We start from the raw sequence: 24,970 nt of genomic DNA on the forward strand, positions 1-24,970 counted from the left end.
GATTAGTGCAAAGGGTGAGCACCCCCTGGCAATCTGGGCCAATCACACACAAGTCACCACAGAAGAATCCTAACACTGGTGCCTTTATTTTCTGGTTGTAGCTGCCAGTCACGGTAGGGCAGGACACACATATGGCCAGCCGGCCTGTCATCTATTTGGCGGCCCCAGGGCCTGCAGTCTCCGCGGTCCTGCACAGGATGGCAGGGCCTTGGCTTCGGCAGCACCATTCTGTGGGCCCCTTCTAGGAAGAGGCTAGTAGTCTGTGCACAGGGCTACGGGCCGCAAGGCTCCTGAGTGCTAATTCTGACTCTGCCCCTGACTCCTCCTGTACCTCCGTCCCACCCGCCCTGACTGGAATTACTGACCTGCCTTAGCGGGTCTGTCGGCCTGCGGGGAATGGACGTCCCCTTCTAGATTCACACCTTCCAAGGCCAGAAGGGACCAATGTGATCGTCCAGTCTGCCCTCCTGTGTCACACAGGCCAGAGACCTGCCCACAATAATCCCTAGAGCAGAGCTTTTAGACAGCCAGCCAGTTTTGATTTAAAAATAGTCAGTGATGGAGAATCCACCACGACCCTTTGTTCCAGTGGCTAATGACTCTCACAGCTAAACATTTATGCCTCATTTCCAGTCTGAATGTGTCTAGCTTCAACTTCCAGCCATTGGATCGTGTCAGACCTTTCTCTGCCAGACTGAGCCTGTTATTAAATATTTGTTCCCCATGTGGATACTCACAGACTGTGATCATGCCTAGCAGGGGCTAAGCTGAAGAAAGAAGGGAAGAGTGTCATTCTCTGCCAGCTGGTTCTCCCAGAAGGTGGGGCATATGGGGGCTCTTTACAGAGAGGAGAGGGGGCAGTCGGCGAATGAGACTCATGTTAGGGCTCCTCAGAGTGTGACGGTTAAAGACAAGGGCCTGAAAACCACATGACAGGCTCCAGCATTGCGATGCAGGCGCTAGGGACCAGGCACGTGCTTACAGGAGGACAGCCAGATTCAGCCCAAGAGTAGAGACAGACCCAACAGTAGCCTGGCCAGGAATTTTCCAACAGGACATTTTTCCAGGCTGCTTTGTCAAAAGCAAAACATTTTGCGGAAACACGTTGATTTCAAAATTTCATTTCAGGAAAACCAAACCAAAACCCAATGGCCAGCGGCTCCGAATCTCCTTTGGAAACAACTTTCCATTTCTTTATTTTATCTTAGATGACGTCGTAGCAAATTGAAAAAGTTGAAGTCGGAACGAAATGTTTCAAATTGACCGAAAACTATTTTTTTCCCCCTGAAATTTCATATTGCGGGAAATGTCAACGTTTTTTGGTTTTGTTCCATTTAGGAACAGAAAGGGAAAAAAAGATCTACCGAACGGAAAATCCGGTGCCTGACCATCTCTCTTCAATAGTTGGACTTCTCCCATCCACAACGCATACGACACAGAGTGTAAAACCCCAAGCAGCACCTAGGGGCCCCAACTTCAGTCCATTTTATGCCCACAAGGCATGAACAGGGGTCTCAATCTTTCGCCAAGCGGAGCAGTGAGCTGCTTCCAGCTTCTTCTCCAACCAGAATAGCTTTCAACTCTGGTGCCTGTCTCTCTGCGGCCTGAGTGGGTCTCTTTATCTCTCTCTCTCTCAGCCCCTGGGGGACTCAGTTACTCTTAGCATTCATTCCCTGTTAATCATCTGCCCTGATAGAAAGAGCAACATTACCCTTATCCTCCTTTGTAAAGTGCTCTGCCATCCCCAGCTGAAAGGTGCTATATGTAGACAGAATATTACTACTCTATTCCATATCAAAAAGACGCTTATGTTAAGGTTACATGGTTACAGATTGCTACATAACCTTAACTCTTCCCCTTGGGTATGGATCACAATACACGCTTTAGTTACAGGATCACACGCTGGTTTCCCGCAGCACCTGCCTCATTCAGGGCACAAGCTGCCTGGCTTGCAGCAAACGAGACAGCTGTTCACTGTGTGGTCCCTGCCTCATTCACCAAACAAGGAATGGGGCAGAGGGTTTGCAGAGAAAATGGCATGTGATCACATCATTAAACACTATACTATAATGCACATGTTCAAGGGGCAGAGTTAAGGTTGCCTGGATAACCTTACTTTTGCCATTTCCTGACTTTTGGGTGCTTGACCATGCAGATGTAATAGTCTTTTAACATCTTTTTTTTGTCTAGAATCTCCTCGACTTTTAAAGAAAAGGGAGGCTATTAAACAGAGGAATTCTCCCATATAGCTAGTCAACTGGGGAACATTCTGGCTTGCCTGATCCGTGCATTAGCGACAGATCGCTCAGCTCTCTGCGCACCCACTTTTGAACACTGAGGGAGACAGAAGCTGGCCTCTTTCTCTCTGTCCCAACTTAACGTCCCGATGACGAGGGTCACTGCTCCTCTGTCTTGCCCTGGGGCCCTAAAACAATGAGCTCATGCTCCTCCATCTTCACCTCTAGCGGAAGCAACTGTCCCTCACCCCCCCCCACCCCAGCTCCCTCACCTCGGCCTGCAGCCCCAAGACCACGGTTCTTTGCCCCTTTATCTCAGCTTGCAGCCCGGGGGTAACAGGCCATCCCCGACATCGGCCTGATGCATTCAAGCTGCCAGCCCCTCACCTTGCCCTGCAGCCCGGAATCACTGGGACACCATCACACGGACTTCCCCAGGCATTTAATATTAACAATAACCAAAGACGCTGTTGAACAGGACAGCGCTGGCCCCTCTCCCTGCCCGCAGCCACAGATTGCAGTTTCCTATACACCACGAGGCAATAGACACCCAGGACAAACGGCCCCACTCCAAGCTCAACTTCAGGCTGGTCCAGAGTCCCATGCCCCCCACCCCCCGCCCCAGTCTCTTGCTGCTTCCACTAGGGTCCCTCACGCCACATGTCCCAGCTGTGGCTCCACTCAGCCATCTCCACATGCCCACGGCTGGGCGCTGGACTCTCCCCACTCTAAGGCCCTGCTTGCGAAGCTTTTGCCCGAAAGGCCCATGTGGTCACGGGATCGGGCAGCCTGGGAGAAGGAGAGAAGCGGCGTGTGGCTCTGAGGGGCCAGCAGCGGAGATGGGAGCCTTCGATCCACTCCCCTGTGGGTCGTCTTCAGCCCTTCTCCAACGTAGTGATACAGAACGGCCGGGGTTAGCCCGCCGCTCCTCCTTGGGAAGGTTTAATGCTTCCACCAGCAGAAGCACCCTCGCGAGAAAGTCTCTGCCTGGATGGCCCTTGCCGCCTTTCCGTGGCTTGCGGTTTCAAATAGAGAGAGAGATTTTACAGAAAGCAAGAGTGCCCCCAGCCCCTACCCCTCCCGGAGCAGCAGCTGGCACCAGAGAGGGGCCATCCCAGCCTGCGCCCTTCCAGTTTTAATTCAGGACCCAAGAAGAAGCAAGAAGCAGCTGGTGATGGGGGAGAAAGACACTCCCAGGTGAAGCGATGGGTCCAGAACGGTCCGTCCCAGCACAGCTTCCCCTGCCCCGTCTCTGGGGTTCGGCTGCTCACGGCACGGCCGGCCAACGAGATGACCGATGAAACGGTGTCCGCTTGAATAATTAACCCTTTAGAAGCAGCTCCGGGGTCCCACGCTCTTTGCCAATGGATTCATTTTCCTTAAATCAAACACGGTTGCTTATTGTTTTGCGGCTGCTGTTGGCTTTGCCGTAGAAAGAGGATTGGCTCAAGGGGCTGGCACGCATTCAGAGAGCCCCCCCGGTCTCCGCGCAGACCCCGCTGGGCGAGCAGGGGCAACGTGACGTGACTTGTGCGCTCCTGGGCTCTCAGGCTGCCTCCCCCCCTCTCACAAACGGACCTGGGGACAAAAAGAGAGAGACGCCAGGCTGACTCCCGGGCAGAGAGCTCGCTGGCCAGCCGAACGGCTCCTCCGGGAGCTTTCCCTGCCCCGCTGGCTCCTGCAATCCCTCCCCACTCACATCTCGCGCTCTCTGGGCTGCTTCCTCCACCCTGCATGGCCTGGGGCAGTGCCCTGCGGCCCCTCCGTTGGAGATGGGCCCGCTATGTCGTTAAGGGGGCCTGGCACCGTTGTGGGGGTTCAGGAGGGGACTGGGAGTCTAGATCAGCTCCTGGGTCCTTCTCCTGGCTCTGCCTCTGCTCCACTTGAGTGATTTTGAGCAAGCCACGCAGGCCACAATGTGGGTGCCCATAGTTAGGCCCCGAGACCCTCCCCAAGTCCCCGAATAGACTCGGCCAGGTTTTCAGACGTGCTGAGGACCGGCGGCTGTCACTGCCAGCCCGGCAGGAGATGTCGTCTCCACACCCGTGCACGGTGCAGGTGCCGGCTTGCTGGGCGTTACCCACATTAGCACAATGCAGCTCTCTGACCCTGCCGGTCGGCTCACAGGTCAGGCAGTACCGGGACATGCCTTTTAGATCCAGACCTCCTGGTTTGAACCCCATGGAGAGCCAGGCCAGGGGCAGCCGGGAACTGGAGACTCCACGATCTCCATTACACAGATCCCAGCTTGTCACGCGACCTCCTGATCGGAGCAGCGGCCGCTTGGGGGGAATGGAGCAGGCCAGGGTGTGGGATCTGCCCAGAAGACGAAGGCGGCTCTGGGCTAATTCTGGCCATCGAGCTGCCATTGGGTCCTGGGGGAAGATCTCCCCGGCACACCCCGTGACGCAGAGCTCCGCAAACGAGCAGGAATGCTTGAAATTACCTGACGTGTTAGGCCTCCGGCTCATACGTTTCGAAGAAGCTGGAGAGAGAAAATAAGGAGGAAGGGGTTAGTTTTCCTTCTCCGACATGGACCGTTGGTGGCGGTAAGTAGCTGGAAGAACCTCGGCTCGGAACAATTGTGGGTAATTAGATGAAGGTGACAGGGCTGCTCCCTGGCGAACAAAGGGTTAACTCCGGCTCAGTTTCCCCTCCCGCTGTGTAGCTACTCAGGGGAACCTGTTATCAATTAGCTGCCTGCCTGGGAGAGGGCGAAGGGACGACCTTCACTTTGGAACTACCCTATGAAGCCAAGAGTGGCCACTGTCTGGGTCTCTTGGAGCATCTTTCACTCCAGGATGCCCGAGCGCTTCCCAGACACCAGTGAGTGCGGGACAGGTGCCACCCCACTCTGCAGGGGCAGGAGCCAAGGTTAAACGACTCGCCTGAGACAGGAGCTCAGCGGTGGAACCGGACGAACTCAGCTGCTGAGACCAGCAGGCCGGTTTCAACCCTCTCCACCACCACGGCCTACTGAGCACCACCGCATCAGCCAGCGTGACCATGGATGATGGCGTTGCACCAGGCCTTGCGCAGTGAAATTTCCAGATCTGGCTAAATCCTGCAAACCCACGAACCTCAGGGGCAGCCCTGCGGGCACCTCTGTCACTCTTAGAGGCACCTGGCACCTCATGTGCTCATAGAAACACAGTGGCAGGAGCTGGCAACCTGTCCCTTAGCCAGGCTGCTCCCGACCCCACACAACCCGCATTATGGACAAAGCACCTCACGCTGTTCACCCCCGCCAGGGATGGTGCAGGCATTAACCTCACCAGGGTGCTCCCTTAGAACCAGAGCCACTGGATTGTAGTCCTGTCTGTCTGGGGACATGTCAATTTCTCCAGCATCCCCCCTCCCCAGGAGTAACACGCTCTGTACTGCAAACCCCAAGTGCTTGGGGAGACGCCCCAGCCTCCTGCAGAAAACAGGGTACATGTGAAGCCAATGATAACACTTTATGGCCCCAAGGCCCTGGCTCGGAAAAGACACACACTATTTGTCTTGAGCAAAACAGCGAATCGCTACAACCTGAGTCACAGGGAATTATTGTTAACAGTTTCCCGCTCACGCGTTGCGATGGCCTCACACTCAAACCGCCTTTTCTTTACTCCACAGTCCAAGCGGGGATACTGAAAACTCGAACTGTGCAACTTTGGGATTGGTCCAAAAAAAATAATCACATGATATTGATTGGAGGAGAACCAAAGTGCATCCCGCACAAAGACTTGCAAGTGTGACTTTAAAAATCCCTTCCTGCAAGCATTGTGTGTCCATCAAACGTTTCAGCCCAGACTGCCACAGTCTCCGAGCACCACACAACCCCCCTACACGGTAACTGTTATCCCTGTTTAGCCAGATGGGGAGCGAGAGCAGGGAGAGATGCAGTGACTTGACCAAGGTCAGTCTTGGCAGAGCTGGGACTTGAACCCAGATCTTTGTCCAGCACCTTAACCGCACGACCATCCTGCCTCACTTGCACGCCTGAGGGAAGTGACCACAAGATGGGCCACAAACACATCCATGGGAAAATCCTGTATTATGCACCCAGCTGCACAAGTAACAACCCCAGCAGCGGCAGCTGCCAGAAAACGTGGCAACCTTTGCGTCAGAGGAACAAAGAGGCACTAGGTTGAATAGCCTGGCAAGCGCTTGGAGCCGTGCTACAAACATCAGCCAAGCTGAGCTGTCCCATTGCTGCTGAACCAGACCTGCTGCCGGGGGGGCTGGCACAAAAGCACCAGGGGAAGGGGGAAGATGCTGCCTCTAATCCTGACCCCTCAGATCAGCTGGGGGACGAACAGTCTCACCCCAACGACAGATTCTAATCCGTCCGAGCAGCTTCGGATGGGGAGGCAGGGGCTTGCGGTGAAAGTGCATCGTGCCCCGAGAGACTGTCCATAGCGTCAAGGGGCCAGGTTAGGATCAGCCCTTGCCCAGCGGTGGGAATGCAACATGCCTCATCCACCCACTATCCAGCCTGAACAACTGCTCCTTGCTCCCGCTGGGAAGCAAAATCACACCGAGTGGGGCAGGAAGGAGGCAGGGCCGCGGCCCAGCTCTGCCTGTGCCACACGCACACTCGTCTATCCGTGCGCTCCTGGCCCCGGCTTGCAGCCAGGGGGATGTGGTCGGATACAGCGCCCCGGCACTCTGTGGTTGATCTCCGAACCATCCCAAAACAGGAGGGGAGAGAACATTGCCGGCACCTCACCAGTTACTCTTCAAAGACTCAGCATTTTCCCTCGGGACTCGCCCGCCGCCCCATCAAGCCCCCCTTTCACGAGTCCTTTCGTTCCCGGCGTTCAGAGCGAGGAGACGGAATCGTTTCTCCGTCTGCCAGCTCAAGCCCTTCCTTTGCTTAACGCACCAGGCGCTCAGTGAACGCACAACGGGCCCCTTGACAGCTCTGCCGCGAGGAGTCCGAACATCCTTGGGAAGTGGACAACAGCTCTAGGCAACTGGATCCTGGTTCAACGTACTCAGCCCCTCAAAGCCTTGCTACTCTGCGGAGAGATTTCTTGAGCATGCTGGGTGGTTATACAAGGAGTCCTATCCTTTTAGGAATCATACCGCACCCGCAGGCAGTTTATCTTAGTGGTTAGAGCGTGGGAATCCGAGTCATGAGTTTTATTCCTGCCACGGATTTGCTTGCCCACTGCCCCGGGAAAGTCACTTAAACACTCCGTGCCTCGGTTTCCCCATCTGTCAAATAGGGCTAATGATGCCGGCCCACCTCCCCTGGGTTTGGTGAGGGTGAATTCACTGATGTGCACAAGGGCAGAGGATTGTTAATTTGGGGAATCTCCTGAGAAGCTGCAGATCCCAGGGGCTTCCCTGCGATGCTGCATGCTGACGGGGCGGGGGGGATCTGGGCTGCCTAAGCCCCACAGGGCCCTTACGCTTCCCACCCTTGAGGCTGATGGCGGCCTGGCCAGGACTCGCACTGAATGCTGCTCCCGTACCCTCTGCCCTTTCCCTGCGTGCTGCACCCGCAGTACGCAGTTCGGCCTGCGGCCACATCCTGAGGGACAGAGACGGGAAACGGCCGCCAGCTGCAGGGTTAGCCCCACACTCTTGAACCGAGCAAGAGCAGAAGAGGGGAAGCAAACACGAAGCAGCGTCCGATCGTGGCCCCGGGTGGGGAGCTGGAGGGCATCTCTCCCCGCCCCCTCTGCCAAGCAAAAAGCCAGATGCATCCCATTGCACAGAGCTGCGTTGGAGATCCTGTCCCACCGCAGCTGTCGTTATAAACCTGAGGGAAGGCAGGGCCCAGGGTGCTGGATCTCCCCGGCAAAGGGCGCTTGTACCAACAGACATTTAAACACAGACATAGTGAATTCAGTGCTGGGAAGTGTTGGTCCCTTCCTGACCCACAGCGGAGATACAGGCCGGGCAGCGGTGGGGCCAGCTCCCCCCTGGGCGCCTGGCCAATGTGCCATGACCCTGCCCTGACCTGCCCCCTCTAGAGGCCCGTTCAGTCCCTGGCTTCTCTGCAGAGAGGCCTGCTCGTGGCCCCTTGTGAAGACGATGTTTGCGTAGGAACGCTCGTCTGCTAGCGTTGGGCTGAGACCCACCGGCTCATGTCATGGCCCCCACCCATTGGAGTGGTGGTTTTTTGCCACGCAGTCACTGGTCCATTAGGAACTGGCGTGAGACTCACCAAGCCACTGAGCAGTAAGGAGGTTCAGTCCCTACCAACCTGGGCTGGTAGCTGGCAAGCATCAGACGGCCAATCGCCCAGTCCCCAAGCCATGGAGGAGGAGCTGGCCGGGATGAACGCTGCTAGCTGCCAGTGGCTTCCCTCTGGCACCAGCTGCATTCCTTAGACCCAGCTGTCCTGCTTTCAGGGGCCAGGAGAAAAGCTTCTGGTCAGGTTTATAACAGCAACAAGGACCCCCTGGAGCAGTCCGTTGGCAATCAGATAAAGACCAGCTCTTTGCTAACCGCCCACGCCCAGCTAGTCCTTATCTGAGTCGCCGACTGCTGGGTCGGGCCTTGTTGCTCAAGCGAATCCGAGAGGTTTCCACGTTTGTGGAAGACACAGTAGACGAATCACAGTCTGCAGTAGCCTCTCCGGCAGTGCCCCATGCGTGTGGACAGGGAAAGGATAGGGACGGAGAGCTGATTTGTAACGGAGAAGGAATTTCAAAGCAGCGACCCCAATTACCAGGAGAAATCATCTGCCGAGCTGCATCCCCTGTCGCTGCATCACGCCTGCAGGTGCCGACCTGTGGATAATGGCTCCCGAGGCCTGCTGGGGACAGTTACCCAGCCCTGCCCTCCTGGCTTTGTTGGCTCGGAGTCAATGACTAGGACCCGGCCCGGAAAAGGATCGGGAGACAGACTAACAGCAGAAGATGCTCGGTGTTCGCCAACCCCATCCAGCTCTCGCCTTCTGATCTCACGTGTGGGAATTCTGTCCCCGTCCCACCCGCCCGGCAGGCGTGATGCTACGAGCCAGCAGGATGGCGCTCCCTGCACCGTGAAACCCAGCGCCGATTGGTTGTCACTCACAGTTAGCGGATCAGCAGCAAAAGCAGCCACACTGTTCCTCATCTCATTCTCATTGCCCCGCAGAGGGATGAGCGAGATGTTACCCAACCTGGAGTCCTGCTGCGTCCGCGACGCCCGCACCTTGGAGGATTCAGAGGGCCACACGTTCCCACCATTCTGGGGAGGGAGAGCAGACACATGGCGAGTGAGCAGATGGGGGCAGGGACGCGGCCCAAGCCTGGGATCTCAGTGTGCCAGTGAACGGGGCCTCGCTGAGTGTTCTCGAGTTCAGACGCAGAGCGGCGCCGGAGGACCTCCATACTGTCCGGCCAACGTGCCTCAACTCTGACCCCAAGTTCCACTCAGTCTTTGGCCTCTGCTCATCCTGGAGAGCAACCAGAGCCCACTGCAATGCTGCACCAGCTCTTGTCCGTAAGGAGCTGGACTAAGAGCCACCGAAGCATTTTGCATACGGCTCTGAACAGAGATCAGAGACTTCACTACTGAGTGGGGAATCTAGTGGCCAAAGCCTGTTCAAGGGGATCTTTGAGCCAGCCAGTCAATGACCGACGCTGCCCCTCTCCTATGTTTATTCTCTCCCACCCCGGTGTCCCCATTGTACAGATGGGGCAACTGAGGCCTGGAAAGGCTGTGAGTTGCCCAGGGTCACCCAGGATGTTTGTGGTGGGGTAGGAATCAAACCCTGCTCTCCCACACCTCAAGCTAGTCTTCTGGCCACCAGACCATCCTTCTTGGGCTGGCTGGGGGAGATGGTGACCTGGCTGCGTGGGCTGTGAAATGTGACTGTCCTGTGAGGCCGGCAGACCGCCACGCCAGGCCCCCCACGTGGCAGGGGGTGTATTCGAGCCATGCGGAAAGGCCCCTCCCACCCTGAAGGATGGCAAGGCGTGCTGAGGGGCGGCCCACTGCTCAGGTGGTACCTGTACATAGAGGAAGGATGCGAACCACTCCCGCAACTCCATCTGCGTATCGCAGCACAGGTACCTGGGGAGGAGATCAAAGGGGAGGTCAGGGTGAGTGCGTCTGGCCGGAGGGGATGTGAGCAGCGAGACGAGCCCTTCCCCTGCCCTCCACCCAGCCTGCCTGCATCCAGCGTAGGGAATGCAGTTACTTGCAAGCCACCTGTGGCAGAAATCCCACAGCAGATGTGAAACACGCCCAGCCCTACAGGCCGGCTCGTTTGCTCACAATCAGAGCTGCCTCAGTGGCTGCTATTCCAGGCAGCAGTCGGATGGCTCCCGCCCAGCGCAGGGCACAGACAGCACAGGGGCTGCCGGCTGCCCTGGGTCCAGCCCTGGCACTTGTGACCAGTGGGGTTGGATCTGCTGGTGTAGCCGGAGGCAGGGCCATCTCTAGAGAGAGCCGTGACGCTGCAGTGCTCCCTGATATGTATCAGGGGTATGTTCCCCCGAGAGGCTGCACTCAGGTTTCCTTTCAAGCCTGGGTTTGTTTGCAGCAGGGAGATTGATTCTGGCTCATGAATCTGATTTGTTTGAACCTGATGGATCAGACTGGGTTGAGTCACAAATCTGATCCGGCCTTTGTGCCAGCTTGAAAACCAGGATCTTTAGGCATTTGGGATCAGGTCCCAACGTTACTGGGCTCTCAGCATCTCTCAGGACGGGGTCCTGGCTGTCAGATTAAGAAATACAGCTGTGTGTCGAGTGATCTATTCCTGACATCATCATTAGTGACCAGAGAACACGTGGAGTGTCGGATGATGAAAGTCGCTTCCAAGCTCTAGATAATTAGACAGCAACGGCAGCTAGACTGGCAGAGCCATAGAGAGCGAATCTAGAGCAGGGTTCTCAAACTGGGCATCGGGACCTCTTGGGGGTCGCGAGGTTATTACATGGGGGGGGGTCACGAGCTGTCAGCCTCCACCCCAAACGCCGCTTTGCCTCCAGCATTTATAATGGTGTTAAATATATAAAAAAGTGTTTTTAATTTATTAAGGGAGGGTCGCACTCAGAGGCTTGCTGCGTGAAAGGGGTCACCAGTACAAAAGTTTGAGACTCACTGATCTAGAGGGACAGATGGTTGAAGAAATGGATAGTGTCTCCTTTAAATAAAATTATGCTGAACAGGCTGGGGGAGGGGGTGGCAGAGAGCCCACTCCTCTCTCCTGGATGGACTCAGAATTACTGGACTGTATGTCAGAGCCCCCTGTCAATAGAGTCTCATTTAGCTCAAGTGACAAGGGCCCACAGATGGGGGTTTTAAGTAGCTACCATCTGGCACGGCGAGATCTGGGCTGGTGATGAATTTGTTTCAATAATAACTGTACCAGGCCATGCAGACAGATCCTGGCCAGGGACATTTCTGTGCAGAAATGACTCCTCCTCCCCAAGTCTCGTGCGGCGGGGAAGTCCCTGAACCCCTTTGGTACGTGAGCACGGTTCTGTTTCTGAAATGAGCTCCGCCTCCATCCCTGTCTGCCTGAACTCCAGCAGATCGGGGTCTGGGCCTGGCTACGCTTAATGAACAGCTCTCCTCCAGCAAAGCCCCTCCGGCCCGCCACGGCTCCTTACCACTGTTGCTTTTCATGCTTCTCGTTTTCATAGAACACCGTGAATCCCCAGCTGCCAGGGAGAGAAGAGAACAGAACGCTGAATTCCAAGGTTTCCTCTCCCAATCAACTCCACGAGCTTTAGGTTAATAACTTCCCCAATAGAGCAAACCTGGTATCCCAGCAACCACAAGCCTCTCTGCGTTACCGTGGCAAACTGTTGTGATTTGACACCACCGCCAGGCACTTTCCTCCATGCTCTTGGCTTTTGGAGAGGCCAGGTGGCACTTCAGTCTATTGCTGGCATCCTCCGGCAATGAGAGACTCTCTGCAAAGGGCGGAAGGCTGCCATGTGCCATAAAATCAGCCTCTCTCACCATTTTGTGGTGCATTTGATCCCAATGGATCACCAAGTTTGCCTGTCAATTAAATGCAGCCACATCTGGGGTGGGGGAGGTTTAACAGCACAATGCAACGTCACCCAGCAGGGTAGGCCAGTAAAGCAAAAGACATTAGCCCTGATTCTTCCCAGTTTTACGCCAGTGTCCAACCCACAAGCTGTCCCCAAGCACAGTTGTCTCAACCAGCCAGTGAGACGGTGATGTGCAAATCAACATCACGACCTGCCGGGCATGAGTGGAGCTCTGGCAAAGATGCCAGCTCCACAGCACTTCACGAGGCACCATCTGGCCTTTGTGCCAGCGTGAAAACCAGGATCTTTAGGCCCCAACGTTACTGGGCTCTCAGCATCTCTCAGGATCAGGCCCATTTTTAGTAAGGGCTGGCACCAGGGCCAACCCCAACACCCCCCGCCCCCGCAAGGCAAGAGCCTAGCCCTGCCAGAATCTGAACAATGGGGCTAGCTGGGAGTGAACCACAAGTCTCCAGCCCACTCCCTGCCCTCTCTTACCCGACCGAATTGCTCCCAGTTCAGACCCAGCCATGGGGCTGAGCCCCCCGCAGCAGGCCTGCCTGACCTGTGCCGTTTAACCCCCGGTGTGATGTACTGAATAAATCCCTCTGGAATACCAGTGTCACATTGTCATGCTGTGCTCTGGGCATTCCTCCCCTGGTGCGTTGCGTTCCCCAGCCCTGGCAGACAGCCCGTGTGGTCTATTTCATAGCTCCTGCGTTTTCCCTTGCCGCCCTATGGAATAACAAACTGGAAGAACGTCTGCACCTGCAGACCTCCAAAGACGCATCTCAACCTGCAGCTGCTGCTGTCACACCTCCCAAGCTAAGCAGGGCCCAGCCAGATCAGTACTTGGAAGGGAGTCTGACAGTGCTGATGCTACAGTAAGTGGCCCTTTCCTCCGAGGCAGTACTGAACCCACGGGGCAATGCTTCACCGAGAAGTTTGTCTGAGGTCACCCTCAGCTGCTGTGTACAAGAGCTGGGGCGCCTTAGGCAGATTCCAACCTGGAGAGTAACGCTGCTCTCTGCAACTTGTCCCTGGGCCATTGCCCGGCAAGCCTGCCCAACTCCTAAACTTGAAGGGTACAAGTTCACCAGGGTCATGATCATCTAGTCTGACCACCTGCACTTTGCAGGCCACAGAACCTCACCCACCCGCTCCTGTAATAGACCCTGAACCTCTGCCTGAGTCACTGACGTCCTCAAATCATGGTTTAAAGACTTCACGTTACCGAGAATCCACAATTTACACTAGTTTAAATCTGCAAGTGACCCCTGCCCCATGCTGCAGAGGGTCCCCCACAAGGGTCTCTGCCAATCTGACTGGGTGGAGGGGAATTCCCTCCTGACCCCAAATAGGGGGATCAGTTAGACCCTGAGCACGTGGGGGAGACCCACCAGCCAGACCCCTGTGAGAAAATTCTCTGTAATAACTCAGAGCCCGTCCCATCTCCAACACGCCGCCTGAGTAGGCTGACTGGACCTGTCTCCAAACTGCCCTGAGGAAACATCTATGTCTGTTTGTGCTTCATGCCAACGTTGGCACCAAGCGCCAGGGCCTGCTGCCAGCTGCAGAGGGCGAGAAACCCGGGTGGGGGGAGCCTGTTCTCCACTCTGGTTCCACAGCCCAGCAGGGTCATCAGCATGTGCGTGCACCTGGCATGGATCACGAACTCCACCGATACCTGCACCTCTTGCAGTGAGAGGAAGACCCTGGCGCACCTCTATGTCGCGGGCGTCAGGCTCCAGCTGCTTCAGAACCTCTTACTGAGACTCCGGCTGCATTTTCTGATTCAGGCTCACCCCACCCCTGGCCTCCTTGTCAACCTCCTCTGAGCGCTGGCCAAGATGGCCGTGGCCCATCCCAGCAGGAGGAAGCTGGATGTGGAGTGGGGGGGGTTGCTCAGCGACTGGGGGTCCCTATTTCTGGTCCCATCTCTGACCGTGTCTCTGGGCAGAGTGCCTCTGGACGGTGCCCACTGACTCCTCCGCGGAGCGATGGGCGCTGTCGGGGGTTCTCGGCTCGGTTTCCCCCTTTGGATCTCAGATTTTTAACCTTTAACCTTCACTCCTTTCCCTGTTTTTTCATTTGCTGTCCGCAGTATTGACTTGTGGCCTGGGGTCAGTGACTCCTTCCCCTTGGCTGAGGGGGCGAGATTTTAGCTCTGGGCGGGCGTAGGCCTGCCATCTCCCAGCAACCCGCCATGCAGAGCGGGGCACAGGGACCGTTAGGCTGGCATGGAATCAGGGCAGAAGGCGTTGAAGGGGCCAGCCAGCACGACGTTGTTCCCAGTGCTGCTGAGAGCAGGTTTTCCTCCCGGGAAGTGCTAATCCCTTGGCAGGTTGGGGCTCTGGGGGCCTGGGGATGTCAGAGGAGGGATGGAGAGGAGTAGTGTGTCCTGAGGCGTCAGAGGAAGAGGACTGTGGCTCGCTAGGCTGCTCTGCCATCTGGTGGCAAGAAGCCAGAGAACAGGAGAAGCCCCAGCGACTGGGACAGAGCGCGGTTCCTTTGCTGGAGGCAGGCCTGATGCCTGCAGCACTGACAATGCACCTGGGCTTCGTTCCCAGCTTTCATCTGCCCGTGGGAACAGCAGAGAAGAGCAGCAAACCTCGGCGCTTAAAGCACAACAGCGAGACAGCTGAGTCTTGTGCAGCCTGGGGCAAAGGCGCCTCCAAGGGGTTTTACGCACCTCTGGTTCTCTACTGGCCACCTCCTGGCACACAGCTCTGCTCCTCGGGCAAGGTGCAGCCGCTAACACCGTTCACAGCAGGGAAACCACAGCACTGTTATCCAGGCAGCGGATGGCTCCGAGCGCTGCAGCTTGGCTTTAGCGTGACAGTGCTGTGGGTCAGTAGAGACCAAGTGAACTGCGGGGGGGGGGGGGGGGGTGGGTGGGCGCTGGGAGCTCAGCCCTCCTGGTTCTGCCACTGCACAGCCTTGGGCAATTCCACTTTCCATCTTTGTGCCTCAGTTTCCCTTTCTGTGAAATGGCGACAGTGCTATTGGCCTAGGATGACCGTCACCTCCAGTTATCAGTAACTGCAATGACGCCTGGATCCTGAACGGGGTTCCTAGGCCCGACTGCAGTACAGTGATAAATAACGGGAATGGACCCGGATGGAAGATACGATAGCAGCGCTCCATTCCAATTGGTTATTACCGTATTGAGGTCGTGCCCAGAGGCCCTGTTCAGGCACCAAGCGCAGTGCTCAGAACATTAATGAATGAAGCCTTGCAATCTCATAGTCAGCTGTACCCCTATTTCACAAATGAGGAAACTGAGGCACGGAGTGGCAAAGTGACTCTCCCGAGGTTACCCAGCTATTCGCTGGCAGATCCAGGAGTTGATCCAGGAGTTGAACCCGGAGCTCCCAGCTCCCCATCCCTCTGCTCTATCTACTAGACCTTGCTTATTGCATTGCCATGGTGGCCTCATGGCTTCCTGTTGGCAGGGCTGACTGAGCCCAGGACCCACGAGAAGTGCCGCTGTTCAGACTCCAACCCATTGCTCACCAGGATGGAGGGCGAAGTTTCTTCTTAATTCCCAGGTAGACTTTCAGATTCTTGACTGGCCACTCTTTCTCCGGTCTGTGGCTCTGGGGAGACAGAAGGAGAAGAGGGAGTCAGAGAGAGAAACATCCCAACATCGACAGTGAACACTCTGCCACGGTGTGGACGTATACAATCTGGATCAGCCTTCCAGTTATGATTGCAGGGGACTGTCCATTCTGGTGAATTCAGCTCCAGGAAGCAGAACTCTGAATGATGCCAAAGCAACACACAAAAAGAGGAAGGGTTTTCTTCCTCCAACAACAGAAATACCCTTCTGGGACAGACAGACATGAATATAAGGCCTTCTTAGAGACCAGCCTGCAATAGAGCACCAAGGGCAAGCAGATGGTGCAGTACTGTTCTCCTGACTCACCCAGCAACCAGACCAGGTGGGTCCTATTAGGTCCAGCCTCAGGGTATCAAAGGGTTGAGTAAAGAGGAGGAGGTGGGGGTGACACACAAGGTCTTGCTCAGAAAAGAACAGGAGGCAGTTCCTTATGTTTTGTTCTGAAGTGTAAAGATGAATGCCAGGAAGGAATGAGAGCATGGGGTGTGTGTCTTGTGCAGAGAGTAGGGTTGGAGCTCTGCCATTCACAGACTTTGTTGAAGCAAATCCTGTCCTCAGATGTGTGTATGCAACCCCTACTGCTGGTTGGGGGTGGGCTGACCCGCATTAGGGGCTTGTTCACACTGCCCTGCAAGCCACTGTATGTGCACTCTTGCTCTGCCTGGGCCCCAGAAGCCAGGGCCTGAAGCCGAGCTTGGGGCTGGGATCCCCCGAGCACAGACACAGACTTGTGTTCAATGCTGGGGCTATGTGCATACCAACAGAACGGGCCCAGCTGTGCCTGCGGCCTGCCCCCAACCTGTCTGTGACATCACCACAATGCCTACAGACCGTGAGGTCCAACAGCAGGCGAGGGCCTCAGCAAGGCCCAGGCAGTGGCAGCAGATGGAGCCGTAATCCACAACGCTCCCGTTTCCATATAAACATCTCTAAGGACGCAGGCTGAAGGAGAGAGGGGTGGAGGACGCAGGCGAGAGCAGCACAATGCGGGTTTTCCCAGGCGGTGTCAGGGCCCCTCTGAGAGGAAGGAGCAGGGGTGAGAGGTGGGGTGGAACAGAGAGACATGACCCTGGCTGCTGGAGAAGGGCCCCAGCCACACCCCACGGACTCAGTCTCCCTCTGCCAGCCGGCCCCACTCGCCTGCTCCTCACTCCGTGCGAATGGAGTTACTGCCTGCACCTCCAGGCCAGTCCTCCCGTACATCTGGCCCTGGTTCAGCCCACAAACACCCACCACCAAGCCTGGATCAAGACCTACACACGCTGGCCTGGAATGGCTCAAACCGAAATTGCAGATCGGCCTATGCGGAAGGCGGGACCGCGTTCTAGGTGTGGAATGGTATGTTACAGACGTGTTACCTACGTGTCAGCTCATGCCGAGAGTCACAGGAGTGCAGCGATACAACAAACGCTACTTGTGTGGCATGCACATATACCTGATGTCTGCTTTGTTCCACTCTGGGGAAGGTTGGGATTGGATCTGAATTTTGTCAAACCAAACTCCCGGACCTGATCTCTGGGCTCTCGAACCGTCCAGCACTTGGCAGCTTGGGCCATGGTTCCTATTTAGTAGGGCTGGTTCTGAGATACGCTGGGGCACAATTCAGTCTCCAGGCTGGTCCTGCTCAGGCCCCGTATGAATACGGCCGATTATATTCATATGTACAAGCCCCAAAGGGAGCAGTTTACACAGTCGAGTCTCAGGCAGGCGGCACACACAGCAAAGGCGAATTGTAATTACAAAACCATTGGTCTCACACTGAGCCACTTACAAAAGTGCCCCTGGGTCATGGTGTGATTACACGCGGGAAAGATCAGCATTGACCTGTCACCCAGCAGTGCCTGCGAGCGTCCGATCAAGGGAGAGGAATTGCTTGGGCTGATGTGTGTGTGTGTAACCAGGAGTGATGGGACAGAACCGATCTCTGAATGCCAGAACCCCCCCTGCTCATTGGCAAGGTCTGCTCGATGGCAGAATAGCTTCCCCAAGGGAGCCCCATCGCACAGGACATTGACACGGGACTGGACAAAGCCCCGAAGAGCACATTGTGGGGAACATTCCTGCGCTAGACAGGAAATGCACGGAATGACCTAATAGTAGACTTGTTTCACCCATAATTTCTATGGTTCTACAGTTATCCACTGCCCCTCAGTCCCCCCCGCCCCGGGACAGGCAAGCGGTGAAAAACTGTCTAGCTCCCGGTCATCATCCTTTCACACCCTCCTGTCTGGGAACGTCTGCTACCACAGAACGGCACTGCAGCCAGATGCACTCCATTAGACCTCCCTCGTTAACCTTGGGAACAATGCCTTTTCCCTGATGGCCAAATGAGCGCTGGGGGTGGATTACACAAGTGTTTGCAGTCCCGGCAAGGTCAAGAATTATTGAGGGGAACGGGCACTTTAATATTTCCGCCACCCCTGCCCATACACGGGGTCCAAAATCATGCCCACATGTAGTGTGTAGTGCCCCCTCGATCACCGGGTGGTGACAATCTGGTCAAAACCTCCTCTTTCAATGGTGCAGTGTTAGGGCCCTGACCTGGGACTTGGGAGACAGGTTGAACACACAAACTTCCTATGTGACATTGGGCATAGTCATTTGGCCTCTGTGCCTCAGTTTCCCCCCTGCACAAGAGGGGTAACAGCCCTGCCCTGCCTCCCAGGGGTGTTGTGAGGTGCTCAGATACTGTGGTAACAGAGATACAGGGGACATTCAGCAAACTTGGGAAAGGGCCACTGGTAACAGGGTCAGGCCGAATCCTGCCCTAGGGTAGATGCCTGGACCAGCATCAGAGCCCTGACTTTGGCTCTGACCCTTGGAAGATTAGGCATGATTTCATTTTGGCAATAAGTCACCCCGCTTTCACAGGCTCTGTTGCTTCGGGGATTTTCACGGAGCCCATTGTCTTTGCCCGTTCCCTAAGGTTGCTGGTGTAACTTCCCTCGCCATGGCAACACACGCCTGAACTCTCTCATTACAGCCGCTAGTTACAGTGCATGTCGGGTGTCTTCGGGAACACAGCTCTGAGGGTGGAGGGGTGTGCATGGGGCGGGGGGGGAGTGTCCACACACAGCAGGCAAGACATTTCCATTGCTTCCAAGAGACCAGAGGGGGCTGGATCACACCCTAAAAAACCACGGTGGTATTCTACGGGGACAGCCCAAGGCACTAGCAGGAGATCTATTGTTTTGTATCATTGTTACATAATACTGCCGTATTTTTCCCCATGATTTCCCTTTGTGATGGTGTGAATCCATTTTTTTTTGGATAAGGAAAACCACGTGCTCATGTGTCTCACTGAATGTGTTTAGTGACCGAATTTGGGTTTGACCCAGGGCAACCTTGTAAGGCAAGAGAGCAAATCAAAGCCCACAGATCATCCCGCTCAGCTGTCACACAGCACACTTCTCTACTCACGTTTTCCACGGCAGGCATCCGCTGCTTCAAGCTCTGTTTAATAAAGGATCGGGGTTAAACCAGACACAGGGGATCAGCCACAGACTGGGGAGAGGTGTGTGTGTTTTGGGGGGTGAAGTGCCATCCTCTGGGTAACCCCCTATTCTGCCCCACCACTGCCACAAAACAGGAGGCTTGTAAAGCCAATGGGGATCTGCGTCTCGCTTCCCATGGAGCGGGGCACGCAAGCTGCAAGGATCCATGCAGTGGGGCTTGGGGATTTGGGCACTTGGCCACAAAGGGTGTGATATTTGGGCAGGAAGGCCCAGAGACTAAAAGGACAGGACCAAACTGTGTTGTGAGCAGCGAGTGGAGTGAGCCTAGAGCTGGTTGTCAGGACACCGGGGTTCTAATCCTGATTCTTCCAGGGACCCACCGTGTGGCTTTGGACAAGTCACGCCATCACTCTGTGCCTCGGTTTCCCCAACTTTGAAATGGGGATCACAGCACTTGGACTGCAACATGTGAAAAGCCGTATAGCAATGTGACGTATTATTGTGACCCCGCTATGGTGACATGTCACAGTCCCCAGGCCTTACTGGACTGCTAACACAGTTTGACAACGTGGTTATAACAGAGTTTGGTGCTGTCTTCACAGAAACTGCATAGTTTAAACAGATGCTTACTCTTCATTTCATCTCTGCTTCTATAAATGGGACTTGAGAATGAGAAGTAAATTCCCATGTGTTATAATGAATCCGAAAGCACAGGCCCTTTGCACTTGAGCTAAAGGAGACTCCCCATTAGCTGCTAGCAGTAGAGGACCCGTGACACACAGTGAAGCAGTTCTGATTCCATCCAGTAGAGGGAAGTGGTGCACACACGTACTAGGCAGTTTGCTGCATAGGAACATAGGACTGGTATGACCTCCTGGGTCACTGAGTCCTGTCCCGGCTATCACAGGCAATTCTATCATATAATCCCGGTCATAAATTTAACAAGCTCCATCTTAAAACTAGCTGGGTTGTTGGCGCCACTGCTCCTACTGGGCAGCTGTTCCAAAACCTCCCTCCTCGGATGGTCAGAAACCTTCTTCTCACTTCCAGACTACATTTACTCATGCCCAGTTCATCCCCATTTGTTCCTGTGCCAACATTATCCTTTCATTTCAATAGCGCTTCTCCCTCCCTGGTGTATTTACAGAGCTATCCGATCCCCGCTCAGCCTGTATTTTGCTAGGCTAAACCAGGCAAGCCCTTCTAGTCTCCTTCCCTAAGACAGGCCCTCCACTCCCCATATCAGCCTCACAGCTCTTCTCTGCACCTGTTCCCTTTTACATTCCTCTCTCTTGACCATGGGTGACCAGAACTGCACGTGGGATTCCAGATGAGGTCTCCCCAGTGCCTTGCACACGGGCATTGATACGTCCCCCTCGCTGCTGGAAATACCTTGCCTGGGTACACCGGAAACAAAACCAACTGAAACGCCTGGAGTCGAGTGCCGCTGACCACAGCGTCGCCCCGAGGAAGAGTCCCGTCCCCCCCAGTGAGATCTTACAGCTACTGGTAAGGAGAGGCAAAGAGTGGATGACAGAGGGGACCTGGTGCCAGAAAAAAGGATGCCGGTTTCGGTCAGTAGGGGGCGCTGCAGGCCAGGAGGCATGGGAAAGGACGGGTGGTGGGAGGGGATTGCGGCAGCCCAGGCAGCTCACCCGCACTTCCTTGTAGAGCCTCAGGCAGCTGTTGTTCAGGATGAAGTACCGGTCGTGGAAGCCCGTGCTCAGCCCGAGCCCCAGCAGGTTCCTCTCCTCCCGGAACTTCATCATGCCGTGCTTGCTGTCGCTCACTCTGCTGGCTGGGGAGAGCACAGAGCCGGACGGCGAGGGGTTAAACACACGGCTGCAGCCCACGCCGCACCAGCCGGAGGGTAATTCCCATCCCGCCTCTAGCTGGCAGACAATGCATAGTGCAGTGGGGTGAGGGGAGAGCCCAGAACCTGCCCTACTGGTGCCATACTTGGCAAATGAGGGTTTCCACGGGGAGCGGTGGCCTCAAGGAAAGGCGCGGACACAGAGACACACACACACTCGTGTTAGGATACAGATATTCAGGCCTGTCTGCAAAGGCCTGTACTTTAAGAATTTAGGTGTATTCTTCTCACGGAGCTAGTTATAGAGGTATAAAAGAAAGAATCAAAATCACTGTCTGCCGGTGTAAGGGCCTTCTCGTACTGGGACAGTCTGAGGCCTGTTCTTAAGCTAAGGCCTTCGGCTAAGCAGCAGAGGCCAGCCATAAACTGGGAAGTGAACGGTCACATCCTCCCATTCCAAACCAGTCACATTGAAATAAGGTGCTATTGGGCTGTCAGGAATACAATCCTGTCCTGATATTCCTATCACCTCCAGAGAAAGGGAAGAGTCTAGAAGATGTAAAAGGAAACTTAGTGTGATGGCATCCTGTCTGGCAAGAACTCACTTATCAATAGCTGGGATGTGAAATCCTTATTTCTGTATTGTTCTATCACTGTAGGCTCCACTTCCCTATTGTTTGTCTGTATAATCTCTGTCTGGTTCTGTGATTGTTTCTGGCTGCTGTATAATTAATTTTGTTGGGTGTAAACCAATTAAGGTGGTGGGATTTAATTGGCTAAATAACCAGGTTACAATATGTTAGGATTGGTTAGTTAAATTTCAGTAAAATGATTGGTTAAGGTATAGCTAAGCAGAACGCAAGTTTTACTATATAGTCTGCAGTCAATCAGGAAGTAAGGGGGGAACGGGAACAGGGACTGGGGGTGGGTAGGGTTACCATACGTCCGGATTTTCCCGGACATGTCCGGCTTTTTGGGACTCAAATCCCCGTCCGGGGGGAAATCCCAAAAAGCCGAACATGTCCGGGAAAATCCTGGGCCGGGGGCTGGGCCGGGGCCGGCGGGTGCGCCGGGCCGGCGGTGCTGGGGGGTGCGCCGGGCCGCCGGTGCCAGGTGGCCGGGGGGTGCGCCGGGCCGCCGGGGGCCGCCGGTGCCGGGCGACCGGGGGTGCGCCGGGCCGCCGGGGGCCGCCGGTGCCGGGCGACCGGGGGTGCGCCGGGCCGCCGGGGGCCGGCGGTGCCGGGCGGCCGGGGGGTGCGCCGGGCGGCCGGGGGCCGGCGGTGCTGGGGGGTGTGCTGGGCCGCCGGGGGCCGACGGTGCCGGGGCGTGTGCCGGGGCGCCGGGGACCGGCGGTGCCGGGGCGCCGGGGGCTGCGCCGGACCGCCGGGGACCGGCAGTGCCGGGCGGTGCGCCGGGCCGCCGGGGGCCGGCGGTGCTGGGCGGGCCAGGGGCCCGGGGGTGGGGGGTGCTGGGCGGGCCAGGGGTGCTGGGCCGGGGACCCGGGGGCCGGGCCGGGGGTGCTCAGCTGGGGCCGGCACCCCAGGGCTGGAGCCGACCCAGGCTGGAGCCGCCGGGGGGCCAGCCTGGGCCGCGCCTCCTCCCCCCCACACCTCCCTTACCTGCTTCAGGCTTCCCGCGGTTCAAATGTTCGCGGGAAGTAGGGGAGGGGGCGGAGACTTTGGGGAGGGGGCGGAGTTGGGGCGGGGGCGGGGCTGGGGGCGGGGCTGGGGGCGGGGCCCGTGGAGTGTCCTCCTTTTGGAGGCACAAAATATGGTAACCCTAGGGGTGGGGGAATTGGAATCATGTTTCGCTAAGGCGTGGGGGGGGAATGGGAACAGGGACTGGGGGTGAGGGAACTGGAATCATGTTTTGCTAAGGTGGGGGGGAATGGGAACAGGGACTGGGGGTGGGGGAATTGGAATCATGTTTCGCTAAGGTGGGGGGTGGGGAATGGGAACAGGGACTGGGGGTGAGGAAACTGGAATCATGTTTTGCTAAGGTAGGGGGGGGGAATGGGAACAGGGACACAGGCAAGGCTCTGTGGTGTCAGAGCTGGGAAGGGGGACACTGGAAGGAAACTGGAATCATGCTTGCTGGAAGTTCACCCCAATAAACATCAAATTGTTTGCATCTTTGGAGTTCGGGTAGTGTTGCTCTCTGTTCATGCGAGAAGGACCAGGGATGTGAGGGGGTGAAGGAACAAACCCCCTAACAACTCTCTCTCTCTCTGGGGCGCTGCAGGCCTCCCTTTGAGGGTTTCTAACCCTGCTCCCTTGCGTCCCAGGCTCTCTCTGCAAAGGAGTCTCCTCTTTCTTTGAGGAACCACCAACGGGAGCTGCAGGGTCAGGCGACATTTGCCATCCCCTGGTCCAGGGGGCAGGGCTGCGGGAGAGAGCACCACTGCCCCTGCTGGGCAGAGACATGGCAAATGATCTGTGCAGAAACTGACCAGGGCAGGGCTTGATAATAAACGGGCTTCCCATCCGAGTTGCAGGGTGAGTGAGAAGGAGGGCAGGCGCTGGGGAAAGACGCTGATGTCATGTCTCTGCCCTCTGTTCGCAGGATCAGCTCCAATTGGGTCTGGATTGAGCCCGTCTGTCCGGTTGAAAAGCTTCTCCCTGCCATTGGTTGGCACCGGCTGGCGTGCGCACGCTCCTAGGTCTTTCCTTTTCCCCTCCCTCCCGTTCCCCAGCTGTGGGTTTGCTGCCTAGTGCCCCCTAGCACAACCCAGTACTGACAAGGGAAGAGCACAGAACCCTAGACAGACCCAGGATCATCTGGGTGCAGGATTCTACAGGGCACGTGTCTCTGTGCCGCGTGGATCGGACCAGCCAGCTCGCTCTCTCTTTTGGACAATGAAGACTAGGAAGTGCGAGAACCCTGAGCGGCCTGGATCCCGTCTACACTGAGGTATGTCTCCGACACAACCCTGCAACCACCTACCTAGATAGATAAGCATGTTCTCCATGGACAGCTGCTTCTTCACCACCAGGTAGCTGTCCGTCCCCAGGCCGTGCAAGATAGGCAGGACTTTCTCAGAGTAGTGCAAGGGCCGCTCTGCACGGGGAAGGAGGAACAGGTGTATTAATGCCCCCATCTGGCTTACCCCCTCCCCGCCGCGACCAGGCTGACGGTGACCAAAGCTGCATGTTTTAACTCAACTCTTTGCGAACCAACTGAACGCCCCTTGGGGGAGGATCATCATTTTACATGTATAGAGCCTCTTCAAGTGCTTTACCAACTAGACCCAAGCATCTCTTCCCCCACCACCAGAATGCAGCCACCTCTGGGGTGGAATGTGGGTGGCTGTTCAACAGCCTATAGCAACACTACCCAACTGCTTCGGAGAGGCAGTGAATGAGATCCTTTCTAGCTGAGGCTGCAGGATGGAAGCAGAATGCGAGGATTCAGGCTGGACACCAAGGCCTCATGCATCTTCTCTGGCAAAGAGCGCCTGGGGGCTTTTAATGACCACAGAGCTCAGTCCCTCAGCTTTCTGACTCATCATCAGCATAGCGCCCCCTAGCACAACGCTGGGTAACTGCTTCAATACAGATTCAGAGGGAAAACATCCGTGCCATGTCATGCAGCGCCGAAATGTTTGTTACGGGTCTCCCATACATGCACTGGCCAGGCCAGATCCTGCTTAGCTTGTGCGATCTGACAGAATCACGTATCAGCCACAGTAAAAAAATATAGCTAGGGAACCAGAAAATACTAGGGAGTGAACTACACCATTATACTACTGATGGGAAGTCAATAGTAAGCATAGTGCAGGGTGAATTAACTAGTCCAATCAACTAACAAACAGCTTTTGAACGGGACAGTCACCTTCCTAACGAGTTCTCCTGTCCCACTCTGCTGTGGAGAGCCCAGCTTTCTGACAGAGCTCCTTGGCACTGTGC

The 24,970-nt window shown here is 56.0% G+C and overlaps 1 protein-coding gene across 1 annotated transcript in view; it reads right to left on the reverse strand.

Moving 5' to 3' along the window:
• Window positions 1-1,166: 1,166 nt before the first annotated feature.
• Window positions 1,167-24,970, reverse strand: part of ARAP1 (ArfGAP with RhoGAP domain, ankyrin repeat and PH domain 1) — a 136,586-nt gene continuing 112,782 nt past the window's right edge. The window contains exons 26-34 of the mRNA XM_054015922.1: window positions 24,009-24,122; window positions 20,908-21,050; window positions 19,218-19,250; window positions 15,692-15,774; window positions 11,786-11,836; window positions 10,175-10,238; window positions 9,255-9,410; window positions 4,684-4,722; window positions 1,167-3,815 (exon numbers count right to left, since the gene is read on the reverse strand). Coding sequence (XP_053871897.1) covers window positions 4,705-4,722; window positions 9,255-9,410; window positions 10,175-10,238; window positions 11,786-11,836; window positions 15,692-15,774; window positions 19,218-19,250; window positions 20,908-21,050; window positions 24,009-24,122 — 662 coding nt within the window. The 3' untranslated portion in view covers window positions 1,167-3,815; window positions 4,684-4,704. The remainder of the gene's footprint in view (window positions 3,816-4,683; window positions 4,723-9,254; window positions 9,411-10,174; window positions 10,239-11,785; window positions 11,837-15,691; window positions 15,775-19,217; window positions 19,251-20,907; window positions 21,051-24,008; window positions 24,123-24,970) is intronic.

Source organism: Malaclemys terrapin, chromosome 1 (assembly GCF_027887155.1).
Source record: "Malaclemys terrapin pileata isolate rMalTer1 chromosome 1, rMalTer1.hap1, whole genome shotgun sequence".
In the NCBI taxonomy this organism is placed as follows: Eukaryota; Metazoa; Chordata; order Testudines; family Emydidae; genus Malaclemys; species Malaclemys terrapin.